Source organism: Alosa pseudoharengus, unplaced genomic scaffold, assembly GCF_046254945.1.
Source record: "Alosa pseudoharengus isolate Yale_2024_CS ecotype anadromous, Long Island Sound unplaced genomic scaffold, YU_APseudo_1.1 YU_APseudo_1.1_scf_33, whole genome shotgun sequence".
In the NCBI taxonomy this organism is placed as follows: domain Eukaryota; kingdom Metazoa; phylum Chordata; class Actinopteri; order Clupeiformes; family Clupeidae; genus Alosa; species Alosa pseudoharengus.
The window spans coordinates 195,082-215,726 of NW_027468734.1; the positions used below are offsets into that span (position 1 = coordinate 195,082).

The 20,645-nt window shown below is 39.8% G+C and overlaps 1 protein-coding gene across 2 annotated transcripts in view; it reads right to left on the bottom strand.

Annotated features, from left to right (window-relative positions):
* LOC143101364 (voltage-gated potassium channel subunit beta-3-like) overlaps positions 1 to 20,645 on the bottom strand; it is a 194,766-nt gene that overhangs the window by 13,800 nt on the left and 160,321 nt on the right. For both annotated transcript variants that reach the window (XM_076264659.1, XM_076264658.1), the window contains exons 10-11: positions 4,832 to 4,952; positions 630 to 724 (exon numbers count right to left, since the gene is read on the bottom strand). In XM_076264659.1, the coding sequence (XP_076120774.1) occupies positions 630 to 724; positions 4,832 to 4,952 (216 nt within the window). The remainder of the gene's footprint in view (positions 1 to 629; positions 725 to 4,831; positions 4,953 to 20,645) is intronic.

The window sequence follows — 20,645 nt, forward strand, 5'->3', positions numbered from 1 at the left end:
AGTTGCTGAGTGCTACTGAGACTTTGCCTAGATTTGTGTTCTGTGGTGAGTTGAAATGAAAATGTAGCTTTTTGCCAACAAACACTGAAGGTGGGTCTGGCATACAAAGAAGAATGACTATATTGAAAAGAAACCCATGCCTAAATACAAGTGTGGTGGAAGGTCTGTGAAGTTGTGGGGCTGTTTTTATTGTATTTAGGACCTGGGAACTTCATTAATTGCCCAAGACATCCCCTTAGAATTAGAAGGTTCTTTCTGACATTTTGTCAAAATGGAGTTATTGACCTTTTTTATCCTGTGACAACTTAAGAAGCTGAGGTTTGTTCCGCTTATCAGTATTCTATGGAATTCTAAGACTCAATATCTCAGAACTACTCATAGAACATAGATAGAACCTTATAATTCCAAGGGGACGAAGAGGAATAAACATGCCATACATGTTATATTTCGATATGTTTGAAAAACCACCTCAAGCGAAAAAAAACTATTGTGCGATATTCACATGTTTTCATTAGTCGTTTTTCATTTCACATTTTAGATTTGCACATTTTCAGGGTTAATTCTCTCTCTCTCTCACACACACACACACACACACACACACACACACACACACACACACACACACCTACCTTTATTGCTGCTCTGGAACCATCTGGGATTCCATCACAGTACTTCCCTGTGATGAGACCACAGGCCAATGGAGACCAGGTCATGGCTCCTATACCTGAGAGAGAGTTTTATATTTTTTTACTGTAAGAGAATTCCGGCCATTTTTCACATAGATCTCTGTTTCTCGAAGTCACTGAGTACTGTTGGTATGGGAAAGGCTAGGCTATCGGTATTGGCAGATATGGGTCTTTCAAGTTCAAGTTTGGTTTATTGTCACATGTATTTAGTAGGCCAACAATACAATGAAATGCATTTTGCTCCATCACTCAAATGCAGTATAACAGACAAGGAGATATATAACAGACAAAAACAGACATAAAGTGCATACTGCAAGACAGAAAGTGCATCAGCTATTCAACAGTCTGACCGCCTGTGGAAAAAAACTATTACTGAGACGGGTGGTGCTGGATTTAATGCTACGGTAATGTCTGCCGGGTGGTAGGGGAGAGAACAGAGCATTAGTGGGTTTATTGGGGTCTCTAATAATACAATCAGCTTTTCTTTTGGAGCAGGAAGTGTAACTGTCGTAGAGATCAGGTAGGTCAGCGTCAGTAATCCTGGCTGCTGACTTGACAACTCTTTGCAATTGTTTACGGTCATGGGAGGTTGTGCTTTTCAGGGGAGGGGAGTGTCAGGCAATACTAGTTCTCATACATGACATGACATTACCTAAGATTACACTCAGCATAGGCTAAACATCACACACTGAGCACTGCTGGACCGCGCCAATAGCTGATCATCGTGACTTGGTGAACAGTGTTTTTCCTGACTGACGCGAGAAGCGAGGTTCCATTCATTTTTATTATCGGATCAAAAGAAAAATAAACTAAACTTTAAAATAAATAAACGGTAATGTGTTTCTTTTTAATAAACTGCCTGTACACTTTCAAACACAAAGTTCTCAATGCTTCGGTTTACATGTAGAGACCCTCATTATGCAACCATGTAAGTGTGGTGCTATTTTGAGCCTTGTTAGTGGTATAGAAATAGCGATTACTTTTTACTGTACGTCTGTCCCGAAAGCTAGGGTTAAACGCTAATTAGCGGTTTGCAATAAAACTGGTCACATTCGACTAGCATGAAAACAAATCCCAGCGAACGATCGAACTCAGTACACATGTGTTATTAACCCCTAGGTTAATTTTGCGCCGGAATTGTCCTTTCATAACAGAAGCGTTATGACACTGTCATGAACGTGTCATAAACAAGTCATAAAGGTCTATGACATAACACTTCTGTTATTAAGTGACATTCGATTTTTGTCATAACAAGAGTGACATGACACTGTCATGAACGTGTCATAAACAAGTCATAAATGTTTATAACATGTCACTCTTATGTTGATACTGTCAAGTAAAGTGTAACCGATCAGTGTTTGCATATTTAACATCTCTCAAACTGTAACCTACACTTGCAACTGGTTGTTACTTTACCGAAAGTGATATGCTGCATGCCAGTTTATGTACAATCCATGGTAATGCTTCCCAATTTGGGTTGCCAGGTTTTATGACATAAGGATTGAAGTTGAATGAAGTAAGTGATTTGTATGTGTACGGTGTATTTCATACACAATCTGGCAACCTGAGCAGAGCTCCAGACTGCAACTAAATGATTGCATTTTGCGACAAAAATTTGAGACAATGCAAGTAAATTTTATATCTACTCGCGCATGTGCGACCTGTAAATATGGCAACTTTTTTTACCTTCAGAAACGTTCTCGCTACAACGGATTTCCGTTGGACTTGTAACCGGAGGGTTGCCGGTTCAAACCCCGACCAGTAGAAATGGCTGAAATGCCCCTTGAGCAAGGCACCTAACCCCTCACTGCTCCCCGAGCACCACTGTAGCAGGCAGCTCACTGCGTCGGGATTAGTGTGTTCTTCATCTCACTGTGTGCCGAGTGTGTTTCACTAATTCACAGATTGGGATAAATGCAGAAAACAAATTTCCCTCACGGGATCAAAAGAGTATATATACTTATATACTTACAGTATATAATTTGTTTCCGTAGAGCCATATCATTGTAGATCCCAAAATATGCATCGGCGATTGATAGTGGAAAATGCCTTTTATTTTCAAACTTGTCTTCATGGTTCCCATATCATTCACGCTCTTGGAGACAAAAAATAGGCTAGCCTATTTTTTTCAAACGTAGCCTACACACAGTTATCACCTTTGGTGTAGCCAGTTCTAATGGTTGCCGTCTACGTGAGCACATACATATCTGATATGGGATGTGAGCCAAGGGAGGAGAGATGCCTACCCAGATAGCAAGCACACGTTTGCCCAATGGCAAAGCAGATGTTGGCATGACTTTGTTTACTGATGTTGGGCCAACATAATTTTGGCCGGTGGGGTAAAGTTGTTGCGATGTTGACATTTCAATAGAAAATCATTCAAAAATCCGCAAAACATCAGCCTACATATCGGACGCATGGCGGAGAGTAACCACTTACAGATTATCTTTATCTTTGAAACATGGCAACTTTATAAACTATAGCTTAGACATACATCAAACCAACAACATATATTAACATTGATTCATACTAGTACAGTGGCCCCCAAACTTTTTCTTCCGAGAGCCAGCTCACTATGCCTGGATCTAAGAGAGGGCCAGAGACTCGGAGTATATCAGTAAATATAAATAGCTTTATTTTTACAGCATTAGTGCTGTGAACAACAGCAGTCCATCTTGAATATTACATTACATTTAATGATACGCTACTGCAATTTAATACTATTGTTAGCTGTGTTTATGTTGCCATCATGCCATATCAGTGTAAAATGTAGCTCAATTGAAATAATACTAATTAAGACTTTAGCATTCCCAAAAGGATTAGCATTGAGTCCCAAAAGTATTTTATTCAAAATGTGTGAACTCTGAACTCTGTGTCTTTGCATACACAGCTCAAGTTGTGAACAAGCAATATCCTACAAATAATTTAAAGTTCTCAAACTATGAGAGTTTTATGAAGTGCTGGCAAAAACATCTGAAATCACCTGATGAGAACTTTGTGAACTCTATGAACATGAACGAGTGAATAAAAAATAGAAATAAGTATCCCAGAAAGTCCCAGAAATATGACCTGAATAGAAGTTAGTTAGTTGTGAACAATTAATTGATCAACTTTTAGAATACTTTGAGCACTGATGCAGTCAGCATAGGCCTCTTACATTGTTTGCTGGTAGGCCTACATTTCATTCCGTTTTCGATGGCAAACACGAAACAACGTTAAAACAACCACCAGTGGACAAAAAGAGTATTACATGTGTACTGTTAAGACTCGCCATAGAGAATGAATAAGGGAAATTACGGAGGTCATAGTTTGACGATGTCGTACTCCCGTGCGGGCCAGATGATATATACCATGGACATGTTTTGGAGGGCCACCCAAAATGAGGTGGCGGGCCGTAGTTTGGGGACCACTGTACTAGTAGATATTAGAATGCACATTGTAACATGATGATGCAACATGGTTCACGATGGGCGTCAATATCCATTCTTGCCGGGAGGACCACCTTCTACCTCACACTACTGATTTTGAATGCTATTCATAGCCTTTTTTCCGCGTACATAATGGTCATGGTGACCCTATAGTTCAGAGGTCCTCAATAGGCGGGTCGCGGTTTGGATTCGGACCCTAACGTGATGCTGGATAATTATTGATATTTTTACAGAAGATTTCAAAGCTGCGCTAAATGTTTCGTAGGCTATTAACAATAAGAGCATTAACTTCAGTAGCTACAGGAACCATCATATCGCTTGCTGCTACTCAGCCAATCAAATCTGTGCATTCTGATAAAGTCGAGTGAAGTTATAAAAGAGTGATGAAAGTTTTTGGCTTTAATCCCTGAGGTTGATATAAATTGTGCGTGCCTACATTTTCTGCTTGCGCTCCTAAAGTTTTCAGTTAAGGGGGCGACGGCGTTCCTAGTAAAAAGAGCTAGTCTGGAGCCCTGTAATCCGGAAAATGTCAGACTAAATGACAAAATGAATGGATCCATGATTTTATAATAAAGTTTGATGGTCATGCAAATTACGGGAGTCTTCAAATAACAAAACTGCTGAACAGAACGCTGAGAGATGACTTTGAAATACGAGAGAAACACGAGAAAAATGGGAGTGCTGGCAGGTATGATGTGTGTGTGTGTGCAACTGTACCTATCTTATGGTATAGCTCGGGGAGCTGCACCTCAACCTTGTCCCTCTGAAAGTAGTGATACTCTGCCTGCTCGCACACTGGAGGGATAAGATTAAACTGCCTCGCCACAGAGTAGGCCTCCTGGAGAGAGAGAGAGAGAGAGGGAGAGGGTGGGTTGGGGGGGATTAGAGATAAAGAGAAAGCAGTCAGCAGAGCATCAGTCCCCCAACCTACCATCACACCCATCCCAGACCCATCCATATTTCTCTCTCCATACATGAGTGCACACATCAAATTGCTTTGGCAATATTGTAACTTTTACAGTCATTACATTATAGCTCATTATGACGGCCGCTAGTGTAGCGGTCATATAGGAGTTGTCAAAGTTATTTTTTTATTATTATTGTTCCGTCATCGTTTTTTTCCCAGGTCACCGAAACACTTTGGTTGAGATGTTCTGAACTGCACCAAATTCAATGTGTATGATTACCCTGACAGCCTCTGGAGGGGGAGGGGGGGGGCATACAATAAATTAAATTTCAATACTCCAATACTTACAGTGGGTCAGATTTAGAAGTGGCCACTTCATTCACGCTTTCCGTGAATCACGCAGTTGCGTGAAATGTATTACAACTTTTCACCACGAGGTGGCAGCTTAAGTCCGCTGTAGCATTGCCAGTAAACAGCGCAGCGGACTGCATTCAGAGGCGTTGCAAGCGGCAGTGTGATTGATACTGTAGCCATTGATTCCAAAGAGGAGATTTTATTTGGGTCGCCAGCATAGTAACAATTTATGTTGTGCAATAGGCCTAGCTTATACCTTAGGAAAGCTAACAGCTTTCTATTAGGATCTAGTTTGTTAACAGTCACCGTTTTGTCATAACTCCCCTGTGCATTTTTGCACAGCTCTGAAACTGGGGGGAGAACACGTCGCAGAGGGGACGCTAGAGCGTGGATATCTGGACATGAATCAGCCTATATTTGCACGAACAATAACGGACAACAGCTCTCTAATTCTTTTGAATTTCCCCTTGGGGATCAATAAAGTATCTATCTATCTTCAACTGAACAATAACGGACAACAGCTCTTCAACTGGCCCGTTAAAATCTAAAAAGTATAAATTTAAATCGTAAAAAAAACATCCATAGACCAGGACATAAGGCTATTACATTTTCGTCATAGGCTGCAGATAGCCTACCAGTAGTTTCAATTGTACAGTAGATAGGCCTATACTCTTTAAAGGTAATAGCAGTCTCCTCACCTTCCTTCTTATTTCGGATTTAAAACACACAACAGTTCATTAGATTAGGATATAATTTAAATGGACATTTAAATGCTATTTTCCTCTTTTCATCTCGCTAGCTATTTTCCTCTTTCCATCTCGCGAACTTTAGCTTACTATAGGCTACATATGGCGCATTATTGTTGATCTTTTGGCTATTTCGCAAAGCCTCTTTTGTTCTGATATTTATTAATTTCATATTCTTACAACATAAACATAGTGTAAGATTTCATCAGGCAACCTGGGGCCAGGAAGAAATTGAGGTGTGAGAAAACACGAGCATCATTATGGGGAAAGGCCTCTGATAACCATCCCAGTCAACCCAGTCAAGGTGTTATCTACTCATTAACATTTAGAGTGTAGCAGGGACTTTTGAAACAGAATATGCTAAGAGTTTGAGATACTCAGTAGTTAGTTTTTACTCTCATCAAGACTCATCAATGATAATGAATATATTGGCTATATGAAGATATCAATAGGCATAAACATATATATATATATATGTATATGTATATATATATATATATATATATATATATATATATATATATATATATATATATAAAGGCCTATACAGTATATCACGTGCCATAGATATTCTCACTTGGCCTTGACACACAATAGACAAGAGGCAAAATTCCCGACACTTATTCAACAATGAAAATCGGAGTGCAGTGCCCATAATTTGCATCGAACAGTCCAGGGGTAAATTGAGTCAAAAAACTCCAAAAACTTTCACCACCACCCCCCACAATGGAGGACTATTCCTTTCCTTTTCTTTTCTGTCTCTTTTTTCTTACTTTCTTTTCTTTTTTTTTCATTATAATAATGATCATAAGGAGACAATACAAAAATACATTACTCATGAAAAATAAGAAAATAATCAACAAATAATAATCAACAAAAACAGTAATAACCTCCTCCCTAAATGTGTGCCTATTTAATAAAGCATTCAATTATTTATCATATTTATTTATCTATTTGTCCGTCCACCTATCTTATTTTTCAATCTATCTTTCTGCTTCTTTAAGTTTAGCCCTTCTTTCAGTGTACATTACCTTTTTTGATTCATATGCCATTTGACATTCAGTTTTACAATACAGTTTAATATAATTTTTAAATCTATTAATATTAATCATATTTTTAGATGTTGATCTAAAAATAAATATTTTTCCAATAATAATTATATTTTATATCTTTTGTCTCTGACAGGTTACCAAGTAACTCTGTTAACATATCTATATATAATTTAATGTTATTTTTAGTTAGCCATTTCTGGACTTCTAACCAAAATAAGTATATATAAATATATACTCTTTTGATCCCGTGAGGGAAATTTGGTCTCTGCATTTATCCCAATCCGTGAATTAGTGAAACACACTCAGCACACAGTGAACACACACCCAGCGCAGTGAGCTGCCTGCTACAACAGCGGCGCTCGGGGAGCAGTGAGGGGTTAGGTGCCTTGCTCAAGGGCACTTCAGCCGTGCCTACTGGTCGGGGTTTGAACCTGCGGTTACAAGTCCGAAGCGCTAACCAGTAGGCCACGGCTGCCCCAAATAATGCAGTTGTTGAACAATAGCAAAATAAATGGTCTACTGTTTCTTCCTCTTCTTGACAGGAAACGACAGTTTGGAGATGATTCTATTCCCCATATGTAAAGCATTTTTTTTTGTTTCCAAATATTTATATATCAATCTGTATTGGAAATATCTTGTTTTATTATCCAATGTTGTTTTGTATAAATTTCTAAATACCTGTTTCCATGGTATGGGAGTATCCAACATTCCTTCCCAACTTGCGAAAAGTTTATGTGGTATATTAACAATCTTATTTTTTTCCAAATAAAAACAATATATTTCTTTATTTATTTTAATTTTAGCGATCCATTTTGCTGTTTTCATATGAGGTCTACATACCAAATATGATCCAGGCCATTTTTAATGTACTTTTCCCATAATTGAGGTATTGATCCAATTAGTTGATTATATTGTTGCAATGTACCTATGTCACCAAACTTCTGTCTTACCTGTATATATGATAGGATTCTGCTGCCCTCCACTATGTCCTTAACAAAAATAATTCCTTTATAGAAACATCCGCTCAAAAAAATTGTATTTCCTCCAATCAATATGTTGGAGTTTAACCACAGCATTTGCTGTAATACTTGCACCATTATCTGGTGGATGGTACTGAAATTGCAACCATTTCATCAAGGCCTCTGACAAGAATCTTGCGATTTTGGCAGAAATAGTTGTTCTCATTGGATAATGTATATTCTGCAATTGTAGAAAAGGAAAATATTTTTTTTTCAAAGATTGGATGAGCCTTTTGCAGGAGTTGACTTGAAAGCCAATTGTAATTAAAGTAAAGTTTTGGTATAAGGGAAGCTTTTTTATTTTTTTAAGTATATTTTTGGGCTTTTTATGCCTTTAATCAGATAGGACAGTGGAGAACGACAGGAAGTAAGTGGGAGAGAGAGTCGGGGTGGGATCTGGAAAGGACCACGGGGTGGGAATCGAACCCGGGTCGCCGGCATACGGTGCAGGTGCCCCAGCCAGTTGCGCCACAGCTGGGGCCTATAAGGGAAGCTTTTAATGACATGTTTAACGCTTTCAGATTCAGTAGTTTAATTCCTCCAAATTCATAATCGTTATGTACATAATTATACACGTTTAATTTGATCTTTTTTTATCATTCCATATAAACTTAAATATCTTTTGCTCATATTCTTTAAAAAAAAAAATCACCAGGAGTTGGCAGTGCCTGCATGAGGTATGTGAACTGTGACACTATCAATGTATTAATCAAGGTTGTTTTACCATAAATTGTTAATTTATTGCCATACCATGGTTGCAGAATTGTAGAAACTACTGAGCTTATTATTAAAATTAATTAATTAATATGTTCTACAGTGTATGTTTTCTGGAATATAAATTCCTAATAGGTGTATAGAACCATCTGTCCATTTGATCGGTAGCTCACAAGGAAGAGTAAAATTTGTTTTCTTTAGTGGACCAAGTCTCATAATATTACATTTATCATAGTTAGGTTTTAGTCTAGACATTTAGAAATTATTTAGATCTAATATTAAGTTTTGCAGAGATATACTATCAGAATTAATCATAAAAGTTGTATCGTTTTTGATTGTAAACTTTGTGTTTTTAAAGCTATAATATTATTATTATCTCTAACCTTATTTGTATTGCTATCTCTATTGCTATATAATAAATAGGTAAGGGGATAAAGGGCAACCTTGCTTCACTCCTCTTTTAAGTGTAATTGACTTTGACATATATCCATTATTCATTATTTTACCTATTGAAGATCACTTTGATCCAGGCTATCAGGGTCTCCCCAAAATTAAAATAATTTAAACATTTGTATAAAAAGTCCCATTTTATTTTATCAAAGGCTTTTTCAATATCTGCAACAAAAATGAATCCTGGCTTTTTTTATTATCATAATATTCTATTATTTCTAATACTCTAATAGTCTAATACTGTTGGAAATATTCCTTCCTTGTATGAAACCTGTTTGATCTTGATGTATTATATGTTGTATAACATTTTTAATCCGTGTTGCAATGCATTTTGCTAATATTTTAGTATCATAATTTTGCAATGTTAGGGGTCTCCAATTTTTTAAGTGTACTGGATCTTTATAGTGTCCATTTGAATCCTGTTTTAAGAGCACCGAGATTGCACTCTCTATTTGAGTACCAGAGAGAATACCTTGCTCATATGAATAATTAAAACATGATGATGAGTGGGTTTTTGATCTGCTCATAACATTTCTGGTATACCTCCACAGGAAGACCAGACCAGGAGTTTTCCCTTTCTGAAAGGACATGATTGCATGTTGAAGTTCGATACTTGTAATTTTACTCTCACATGTTTGTTTTTGTTCTTCTGATAGTTTGATACAACTTTGTCGGAAAAAAGCTTCTTCAATTTCTTGATCATTTCCAGATTCCATTATTATATCTCCTCTAAGGGACCGTTCGTTATTTATAAACGGGGTCACCGGAGGAAAATAGGGGAGGGTCATGTCTTTTTATTCTTTGTCTGTGTTGCAAAATACGGAAAATGTCAACATTCGTCCCCATTAACGTTGGAAGGGTTGGAGCAACAAAGTAGCCTACTTTATTCACGCCTAACAGCCTATATCCATTTGGTCAACTTTATCCAGCCCTAAAAAAGCTAAATTTAACTTTGGTTTACTTGTAGAATACCGTGTAGCCTAACTTTAAACAGTGTGCATGCTTAACACAAAGCATACTTGTGCTTCATTCATCCACACATCCAGCTCCTAACGTTTTGACAAGCATTTCTACCAATTGACCTTGTTCCTGCCCATCTCTAGCTTTGCTGTCTCCATCCTTTCTGTTTTTGTTGTTTGCAAAAAAATATATAGTATTTATTGGTAACCAGCATCAAGTGCAATTTGTTAATCGCTGTCATTCTCTCTCCTGCCAACAAAAATGTGTTAGGCCTATGTTCCCAGTAGCAGTGCGTAATTCTGCTTCATAAAGTTGAACAAATACATTTGGTCATATAAATAGCCAGTTTATGGTCTACAGTGTAGTTGGTAAGTTATGGTAGGCCAACTTGGAGTGAATATACAGGGGGAATTCTTTGTCTAGCTGAGTAGCCTGGCAGGTGCGCACGTAGGCATAGCTTACGGCCGAACACCGCAAGCGCTAATGAATCTTGCTCTCACGACAACCACCAAAACTTTAGTACCACTTTCAGCCACTGTGCGTCGCTCTGCCACTGTACATCGCTCTGTCAGTAGCCTGCCTGCCGCCCCTTCTGAAAAAGCAAGAGGCTACCTTTAAACATAATTGTTGCCGAGAGGAATCCCAGCCTACGAATTCAATAACAAAATAAATCATGCATAATTAAACATTACCTCGATTTAGGCTACTTGGGTATGGCTTAAGGCTTGGCTGCACAGTGGTAAAGAAAATCAAAATCTGCCTGTGGTTTGCGCAGCCTACAGTAAGTAGGCTAAATAACACTTTTTTACGAGCAAGATGTTTTTGGTGCCCTACGCGCACTGCATGTGCTTAAATAACAATGATCATCAGTAATATTCGACCATTATTTTGTGTAAATGGGCTATGCATTGGGTTAGACACCAGGGGCCATATTCACAAAGCCTTTTATCTTACCGCTAGGAGTACTCCTAAATAGGAGTACTCCTAAATAGCAATAAAAGATTTTAGCTAGGAGTTTCTCTTATTAAGTTATTCACAAAGCCTTTCAGACCTACTCTTAGTAAGGCTAAGACAACTCCTAAACTAAGAGTGAGTCTTCGTTGCTATGGATGACGTCATTACTCATGCACGAGCTTGACTGAAGTGAGTGACCACCTTGATTGGCTGATGATTGTAACGCAGGAATGATTCCAAACACCTCCCTTACGATGATGAGTGACAGGTGACAGGTCTGAGAATGCGTGCGCTACACAAGTAGTGAGAAGGACGGAAGATGATGAATAACTGAATAAAAAGGCCTAGCCTAAATGAATCAAGAGTAAGGCAAAACAAATAGCCTAGTAGCCTAATGAAACATAAGGATTGATGCAGTATCTTTGTAACATTATTAAATTAATCTGTCACTATGCCTATGCCTACGTTTGCAAAGAGGAGAACATTTTAATTTGATTCACAATAACGTTACATTTAATTTACATGTTGACAATGAGTAGCCTAGTTTTGGTTGTTGTTGGTGGCGTTATTGCATGTTAGTTATGCCTACAATGCAAAATTGCTTCCTCGCGATTGGAAGCTCCTGTATCCGCATAGGATTTCAAAGCATCGCTTGAGTTAGGAGTCCTCTCGACTTCTTTTAAGCTGTCCCAGAGGTGGAAAGTTGGGATTCGTTGGGGGCAGGGCCGGATTAACAATTCATAGACCCCTGGGCACAAATGTCTGATGTCTGCTACTGTAAATTGAGATACAGTAACTTACTGGCAAAAGTGCTGCCAGTTAGTTACCGTAAAATACCACTGAAATGTCTAACAGTGTAGCCTTATGGCTGAAAGCTGCTTGGGATCCCCCCTGTCAAGCAATATAACCATACAAACGCACGGCCTGCTCACTCATTGTTTCAAAAGGAGTAATTTCGGCTTTGTCGGAACTGGCCATTGTAAGCTTTGTAAATATAAACTTCCAAAACTAACAAAAAATATTTATCCCCTTTCAGTTCATTCAAAAGTTTCCAAAAAGTTAAAAACAGATGACATGATGCGCGTCACTGACATAATGCGCAAATAATATAGCCTACATATTCCAATATATTCGAATACATGTGTTTATTTTAGAGGGAAATATCGAACGTCATTTTTGAGCAATTTTGACAGCCCAGTTCACTGTAGGCTACGCCAATCGTCTATTAACACCTTCCACCTAACCCCGGTGAGTGGGGGTCGCTATAATGCGTGTGAAATAGCACCATTGAGTAGCCTATGCGAAATAGCCTTAAAGGGGTCATAAAATGCAAAACCGAGTTTACTTTGTCATAGATGAATAGCGATAGTTCAGTGGGTGAAATGGACATACAGAGAACTTCAAAACCCCACCGACACCTCCTTCCTATGCAAATCTCACAATTCGAAACTCCCGCCATTAAACGGGCGAATCCCAACGAAGCTGCGAGTTTACGCAAACTCGCAGGTGGTACCTTATTTGGCTCTGGCCTGTACATTTGTCACGCCTCAAAATTTACATACAGACCAGCCCACTGGTGCTCTGAGCCCAGGAACGTGAATGGAGAGCGAAGATGAGACAAACACTAGTTTAGCTGCCTGCTCGTTTACTTCCACAGGAATTATAAAGCAGACAGTTCTTCAAGGATATAGAAATTGAGCCACGGTCGTAAATGCAGTGTTCCAGGCTGAAACTTAGGCTACAAAGAAAGCTGAGACTTTCCATAGTCTTCCCAAGGATTCAAAAATTCGAGGGGCATGGATAATGTTTTTCTACCAGAAGATCCCTGCAAAGTTCGACACTCCGTTATTAATTTGCAAAACATTTCACCGAAGGCAGTTTTCAAAACCTTGGACGGTTAAGCAGGATTTTCTAAGCTGCTGTTACTGAAACGAGGGGCTGTTCCGACCGTAAGGTCATCACAACCGCATGCTGTAAGTATTATTTTGTCGCTAAGCAGTTATTAGCCATGCTAACGTGTATCTAGCAAGTAGAATGTGTGATTTAGTTCATTGGCAAGGCTATTTAATTTTCCTGTGTGTCATTCGGATAAAACCTGTGTTGTCATGTTAACCTACATTTTACTATGCATGTAGGTTATCTCGAGATCTCTGACAGGTTATGTTCTCAGCAAGACAGCTAACTGAAGCTGAGTAACACGATAGTTTGGTTGCTAAGCTGTAATATAACCCAGGGGTCCCCAAAGATTTATGTACCATGGACCGGTTTGTTTCCTATTTTTTTTTCACGGACCGAGGGCGGGGGTCGGGGGTTCCATGTTCCATATGTGTTGTGCATGCATTACTTGAAAAGAACTAGCTCCAGTTATGTATGAACAGTGAAGGTAACGATCTCTTAAACATCTGAAAAACGTGAACTTGAAGAAGTGAAAATTGAACAATATGAACTATGAATATTGAACAACTTGAAGCTACATCTATAAGTGTGAACATGCTTAACAAAATATGGGAACAAAACATGGGAACTAAACGTGCATTACGAATATAATCAGTGGGAGCCCTGTGCTTGTTTCCCTGCAACAAGAAGGTTCCATCTGGGGGTGATGGAAGACAGTGACACCCTCAGTGTGTTTGAAATGTCCAGTCGATTGCGCAATTTGGTCTTAGTTGCAGTCATTGCCGAAAACCCGGCCTCGCATAGATACGTGGAACGTTTTCAGCGCTTTTACGGCTATCGGGATATTCTGCTTTGGTTTTGATCCAAAAACCCGCCAGAGAGGTTTCCTTATACACACTCTTAAAGGGACACCAGGCAACGTTTTCGTGTTAATTAATAATCTTCGTAAGTCAGTATATGGTTAAATGACTCATTACAGGGCGAATGAAGACTTTCTTACCCGCCCCTACTGCCTATAGAAAGAATATCTTGCTTGCAAATTCGGTGTATCCTACCCACGATCTTCAGTCTTACAAAGTCTCAGACATCGCAAGAAGCAGGATCAGTTTACATCTTGCATTCCCAGCACAGAGGCAGGCTAACGAAACCCGGCTAGCGATTGTTGCAAATTTATAATGGCAGAGCTGGCGAAGAAGCAGCTAAAACCCTTGATGGAAGATGGAAAGGAAAAGGAAAAGAGCTTCAGACCGAGCGAGGGCTCGCACACGTATCGACATGCATAGACGCTAGGGGGAGCTTCGTAGAAAAAAAGCACTCAGGCTCGCCTGGTGTCCCTTTAAGACCACCGTCATTTGCAATTTCGATCAACTGCTCTTCCTCCTGCGCTGACAAGTTAGGACTATTCGGGATATTGACAAATGGGTTGCAGACCCACTCATTGGTTTGCCGTGGATCTTTGGAGGATGGGAAGTAACGCTCAAACTCATTTGAAAGCGCAACAAGGTGATCGCGCACCAGCTGCGAGAGAAAGGGCCCTGCCTCAGTCTCTCCCAAAACCCCCACTACTGTTTGGAACATATCAAATACACCCCGGTCCACTCGTCGTCCCCAAAAATCAAGCTTGGCTTTAAATGCAGCGACTTTATCTGCCAGTTTAAAGACAGTCGTCATTCTCCCCTGGAGTGACAGGTTGAGGTCATTAAGCAACCCGAATATGTCACACAGGTAAGCGAGTTTTGACACCCAGTCCTCATCACTAAAATGTGCAGCTAACGGTGACTTTTTTTCTGTAAGAAATCTCTGCAGCGGCTCTCGCAACTCAAACACTCTGGCCAGTGACCTGCTAAAGAAAAATATTTTTTGTTGCTCATTCTAGCAGTTTAGCTAACTTTGTGTGACACTACCGTTGGCTAAGAAGGTGAAGTGAGCTGACCTGAGGCTGCACAGCGCTGAAGGCAATATGTAAAAGTGTTGAAGGCGGGACAGACAGACGTACAGTGGGCAGTGCTTCGACTTGGCCAGATTCACTCGCGGTCTGCGCGTGGGATCACGCGGTATCACACGACTTTAATTTGTATTTTTCCAGTGAGACGCTGCAACAACCCAAACAACCGGTAGATGGCTCAAGTGAGCAGGGTGTCTCGTAAAAAGAAATGGAGCCTGGAAAACCCTACAGACCCTACACAGACTTCACTACAGAATAGCAGACTGGTTTAGAAATAATTTAATAGCCAGAAATATGCCTGCCCTGCCCTAATAAAGACATATTTGGTTAACTGCGAGTGAATCCTGTTTGCAGCCGTAGAAGAAACGCAGGACAAATTAAACATTCTGGTTTTCTCCGAGTGCAACGATGATAGACAGACATCATTTGGACAAAATATAGAGCATATTAACCTCCGTTGCTCAGCCAAATGCCTTCCTGTTACGTCCTGTTATCACGGAGTTACAGGCGATAAACGATTTTTGATGGTCACAAGTTTACTTCATTAGCGGTTTATTTTTTTTTGATTATTATAGAGTGTTTTTCATTTAAAGGTTTGACTTCGTGCTTATTCAGTAGAGCATTTAGTGCTCTCCCCAATCCCAGACGTTCACATTGCATGTTTGTTTGTAATGGATGCAACCGCGAGATAGGCTATGCGTTTGACGGCAATGAGTTGTTAACAGACATGAACCAAGACATATAGCCCAGCAGCAATCTAGGGACTGTTCGTTGTTTATTGAAGGGGCCACCGGAGGAATTTTGAGTTGCATTTAAGTTGCATGACCCTCTCTTGCCTGCTAGAAATTGTTCAATGACCCTCCCCTGCCAATGGTCGCGAATTCCCGCGTTACAATCGTCAGCCAATCAAGGTGGTCACTTCAGTCAAGCTCGTGCATGAGTAAAGACGTCATCCATAGCCACGAAGACTCACTCCTAGTTTAGGAGTTGTCTGAAAGGCTTTGTGAATAACTTTTAAGAGAAAACTCCAAGCTAAAATCTTTAAGTGCGATTTAGGAGTAGCCTACTCCTAGTAGTAAGATAAAAGCCTTTGTGAATAGCCTACGGCCCCAGTTATTCATCATCTTCCGTCCTTGTGTAGCGCAGACATTCTGAGACCTGTCACCTGTCACTCATCATCGTAAGGGAGGTGTTTGGAATCATGCCCGCGTTACAATCATCAGCCAATCAAGGTGGTCACGCTTGCCCATTTACACAAATTAATGGTCGAATATTACTGATGATCATTGTTATTTAAGAACATGCAGTGTGCGTAGGGTACCTTGCTCGTAAAAAAGCATCATAACGCACATTCTGGCAGGTCTGTTATTTACTGTAGGCTGCGCAAACCACAGGCCTTTATTTTGGGCATTCCTTTATTCATTAATTCATTCAACCTTTATTTATTCTCGGAGGGTCATTGAGGGAAGCCCTCATTTTCAAAGAAGCCGAGATTACAGAAGCGAAGCAAAGCGCTCCACAAACAAGACATTCGAGGCCTTCTGTTGAAGAATTTTGTATAAAGCCTGCGCTAACAGTAATCCTCCTGCCCCTGATAGGCCTACCACAGCTGTGGATAGTGTGGAATGTTCAAGTAATAACACAATCCAATGTGTGTCTCAATTGTCCCCCGCTGACCACCTCACACATTTCTCTAGATTTTGCAACGAACTTACATGACACAATGCCATAAAATATGCCAGTTTTAGGACACAGAATAATGTTTGTAATGATACCATGTAGGCCTACGTTTAACAGTAACAAGTGTAATGAGCTATTCATTGTCGAAGGTGCATGGTGAAGTGAAATTCTTACTTTGGAAAACAAACATTTGCCCATATCATCGCCGATCATCAGAATATTGCAACAGATTCTGTGTTCTGGACTGCAGGTAACTTGTTAAGCCAGTGGTTCTCAAACTTTTATTTCATTCCCCACTTTGATCAAGGGGCATGACTGATGATAGTGGAGATAAGGTGTTATCCCGAGGCTTTTGCAAGTCAGCATCTTCGACGGTAGTCTATTAAAAATATAAGTTTTCGATGTCCCAAACGGAGAGCCATAGGCCTACTTTATTGTTTTTAACGATCTCTATGCTACTCACAAAAATGTAGGCATGGGGACATGATGAAGTAGGCTGTGTTAAATTATTGTGATTACGAGCCAGTGGTTTTCAAACATTATGCGTGACTCGGACATCTAACTAAATGCAACAGGCTCGTCCTCGCATTCGCAAAATGAGGACCAGTGTTTTGTCAAATTGCAAATAGCGTTTTAACGATTTTTTTATGATAGTATGAAGTGCTTTTTGTATAGGCTACTATCTTAATCTTGGAATATGGGGAGGGAAGTGGCGCGTCTGCAGTCAGCCAAATATGAATATAATTCTGCGGCATAAAGCAGATGTATTTGTTTATTGTACAGAAAAATAAAAATGACATGTCAGTGTCGCTAAGCGCCACCCTTAGAACGCTGATGAGCCAATGACAGTCCAGCCTCAACGGGACTCGGACATCAGCTCGGACAACTCCATAGGAAACAACAGGGAGCAGGCATAAAATGACAAATTAATGGTTATTTATAGAGTTTATTAACTCAAAAAACCCCGACGGATAACCATGGTCAATCGTTTTGCATGGGGGACGTGTAATACTGATAGCCGGTACCCCGAGATGCTAGAAAACGGGGTATATTTTCATCAACAGTAGCCTACAGACGAGGCTGAAGTTGGCACCACTTTCATTTCCGCGGGGGAAGACCACTTTCAGATCGCGGGGGAGTTAAGTTTCCGTTCCACCTTAAATAATGCAATTTTCTACCTCATCCACAAGGGGCCAGTGTTGACCGCAAATCCGCGATAACACAGGCATGTGCCTGTTGCAGATGAACAGGCATTGTTCACAGACGTTCAAAAGCCTGTATATCTTTTTTCTGTTAACTCCACTGCCGAATGTTTTGAGAAATGTTGTCTTTTGTGTTCTATTAAATAATTTGGTAATTTAGAGGGGGGGGGGGGGGGGTTATGTAGAGGGCGGCAGATTATGTAGTTTTTTCTTTATTTTCTGTGCTGGATCTTTTGATACATGTTGTGTTATGTTTTTTTCTATTAAACAATTTTGTTCATTTTACACTTGGGGGGGGGGGGGGTGGTATGTAGTTGGTAGCAGATTTTGAAAATGTATTCCCTACGGCCTACATGTCATTTTGCATCGGACTTTTCAACACATTCTGAAACTACACTCTCTCCTCTTTCCAATGACACCCCACTTGTGAAATTTTTGCCCCTCTGAAAATATAATATGTATTTGTGAAATTGCAGAATCTCAACACTAGAACAGGGACAGATAGCCCATGAAGGATTTTGCAAGGGATGTTTCACCACATTCTGAAACTACACCCCCTCCCCTTTCCAATGACACCCCACTTGTGAAATTCTATGGTAGAAAATGCCCTTTTTTGCCCCTCTGAAAATATAATATGTATTTGTGAAATTGCAGAATTTCAACACTTGAACAGGGACAGATAGCCCATGAAGGATTTTGCAAGGGATATTTCACCACATTCTATATCTACACTTCCTCCCCTTTCCAATGACACCCCACTTGTGAAATTCTATGGTGGAAAATTGGATATTTAGCCCCTCTGAAAATATAATATGTATTTGTGAAATTGCAGAATTTCAGCACTTGAACAGGGACAGATAGCCCATGAAGGATTTTGCAAGGGATATTTCACCACATTCTGAAACTACACTCTCTCCTCTTTCCAATGACACCCCACTTGTGAAATTCTATGGTGAAAAATGGGATATTTAGCCCCTCTGAAAATACAGTATATATTTTGTGAAATTGCAGAATTTCAACACTTGAACAGGGACACATAGCCCATGAAGGATTTTGCAAGGGATCTTTCACCACATTCTGAAACTACACCTCCTCCCCTTTCCAATGCCACCCCACTTGTGAAATTCTATGGTGGAAAATTGGATATTTAGCCCCTCTAAAAACAGTATATATTTTGTGAAATTGCAGAATTTCAACACTAGAACAGCGACTGATGTCCCATGAAGGATTTTGCAAGGGATCTTTCACCACATTCTGAAACTACACCTCCTCCCCTTTCCAATGACACCCCACTTGTGAAATTCTATGGTAGAAAATGCCCTTTTTTGCCCCTCTGAAAATACAGTATATATTTGTGAAATTGCAGAATTTCAGCACTAGAACCGCGACAGATAGCCCATGAAGGATTTTGCAAGGGATGTTTCACCACATTCTGAAACTACACCTCCTCCCCTTTCCAATGACACCCCACTTGTGAAATTCTATGGGTGAAAATTGGATATTTAGCCCCTCTGAAAATATAATATGTATTTGTGAAATTGCAGAATTTCAGCACTTGAACAGGGACAGATAGCCCATGAAGGATTTTGCAAGGGATATTTCACCACATTCTGAAACTACACTCTCTCCTCTTTCCAATGACACCCCACTTGTGAAATTCTATGGTGAAAAATGGGATATTTAGCCCCTCTGAAAATACAGTATATATTTTGTGAAATTGCAGAATTTCAACACTAGAACAGGGACACATAGCCCATGAAGGATTTTGCAAGGGATCTTTCACCACATTCTGAAACTACACCTCCTCCCCTTTCCAATGCCACCCCACTTGTGAAATTCTATGGTGGAAAATTGGATATTTAGCCCCTCTAAAAACAGTATATATTTTGTGAAATTGCAGAATTTCAACACTAGAACAGCGACTGATGTCCCATGAAGGATTTTGCAAGGGATATTTCACCACATTCTGAAACTACACCTCCTCCCCTTTTCAATGACACCCCACTTGTGAAATTCTATGGGTGAAAATTGGATATTTAGCCCCTCTGAAAATACAGTATATATTTGTGAAATTGCAGAATTTCAGCACTAGAACCGCGACAGATAGCCCATGAAGGATTTTGCAAGGGATGTTTCACCACATTCTGAAACTACACCTCCTCCCCTTTCCAATGACACCCCACTTGTGAAATTCTATGGGTGAAAATTGGATATTTAGCCCCTCTGAAAATATTATATGTATTTGTGAAATTGCAGAATTTCAGCACTTGAACAGGGACAGATAGCCCATGAAGGATTTTGCAAGGGATATTTCACCACATTCTGAAACTACACTCTCTCCTCTTTCCAATGACACCCCACTTGTGAAATTCTATGGTGAAAAATGGGATATTTAGCCCCTCTGAAAATACAGTATATATTTTGTGAAATTGCAGAATTTCAACACTAGAACAGGGACACATAGCCCATGAAGGATTTTGCAAGGGATCTTTCACCACATTCTGAAACTACACCTCCTCCCCTTTCCAATGCCACCCCACTTGTGAAATTCTATGGTGGAAAATTGGATATTTAGCCCCTCTAAAAACAGTATATATTTTGTGAAATTGCAGAATTTCAACACTAGAACAGCGACTGATGTCCCATGAAGGA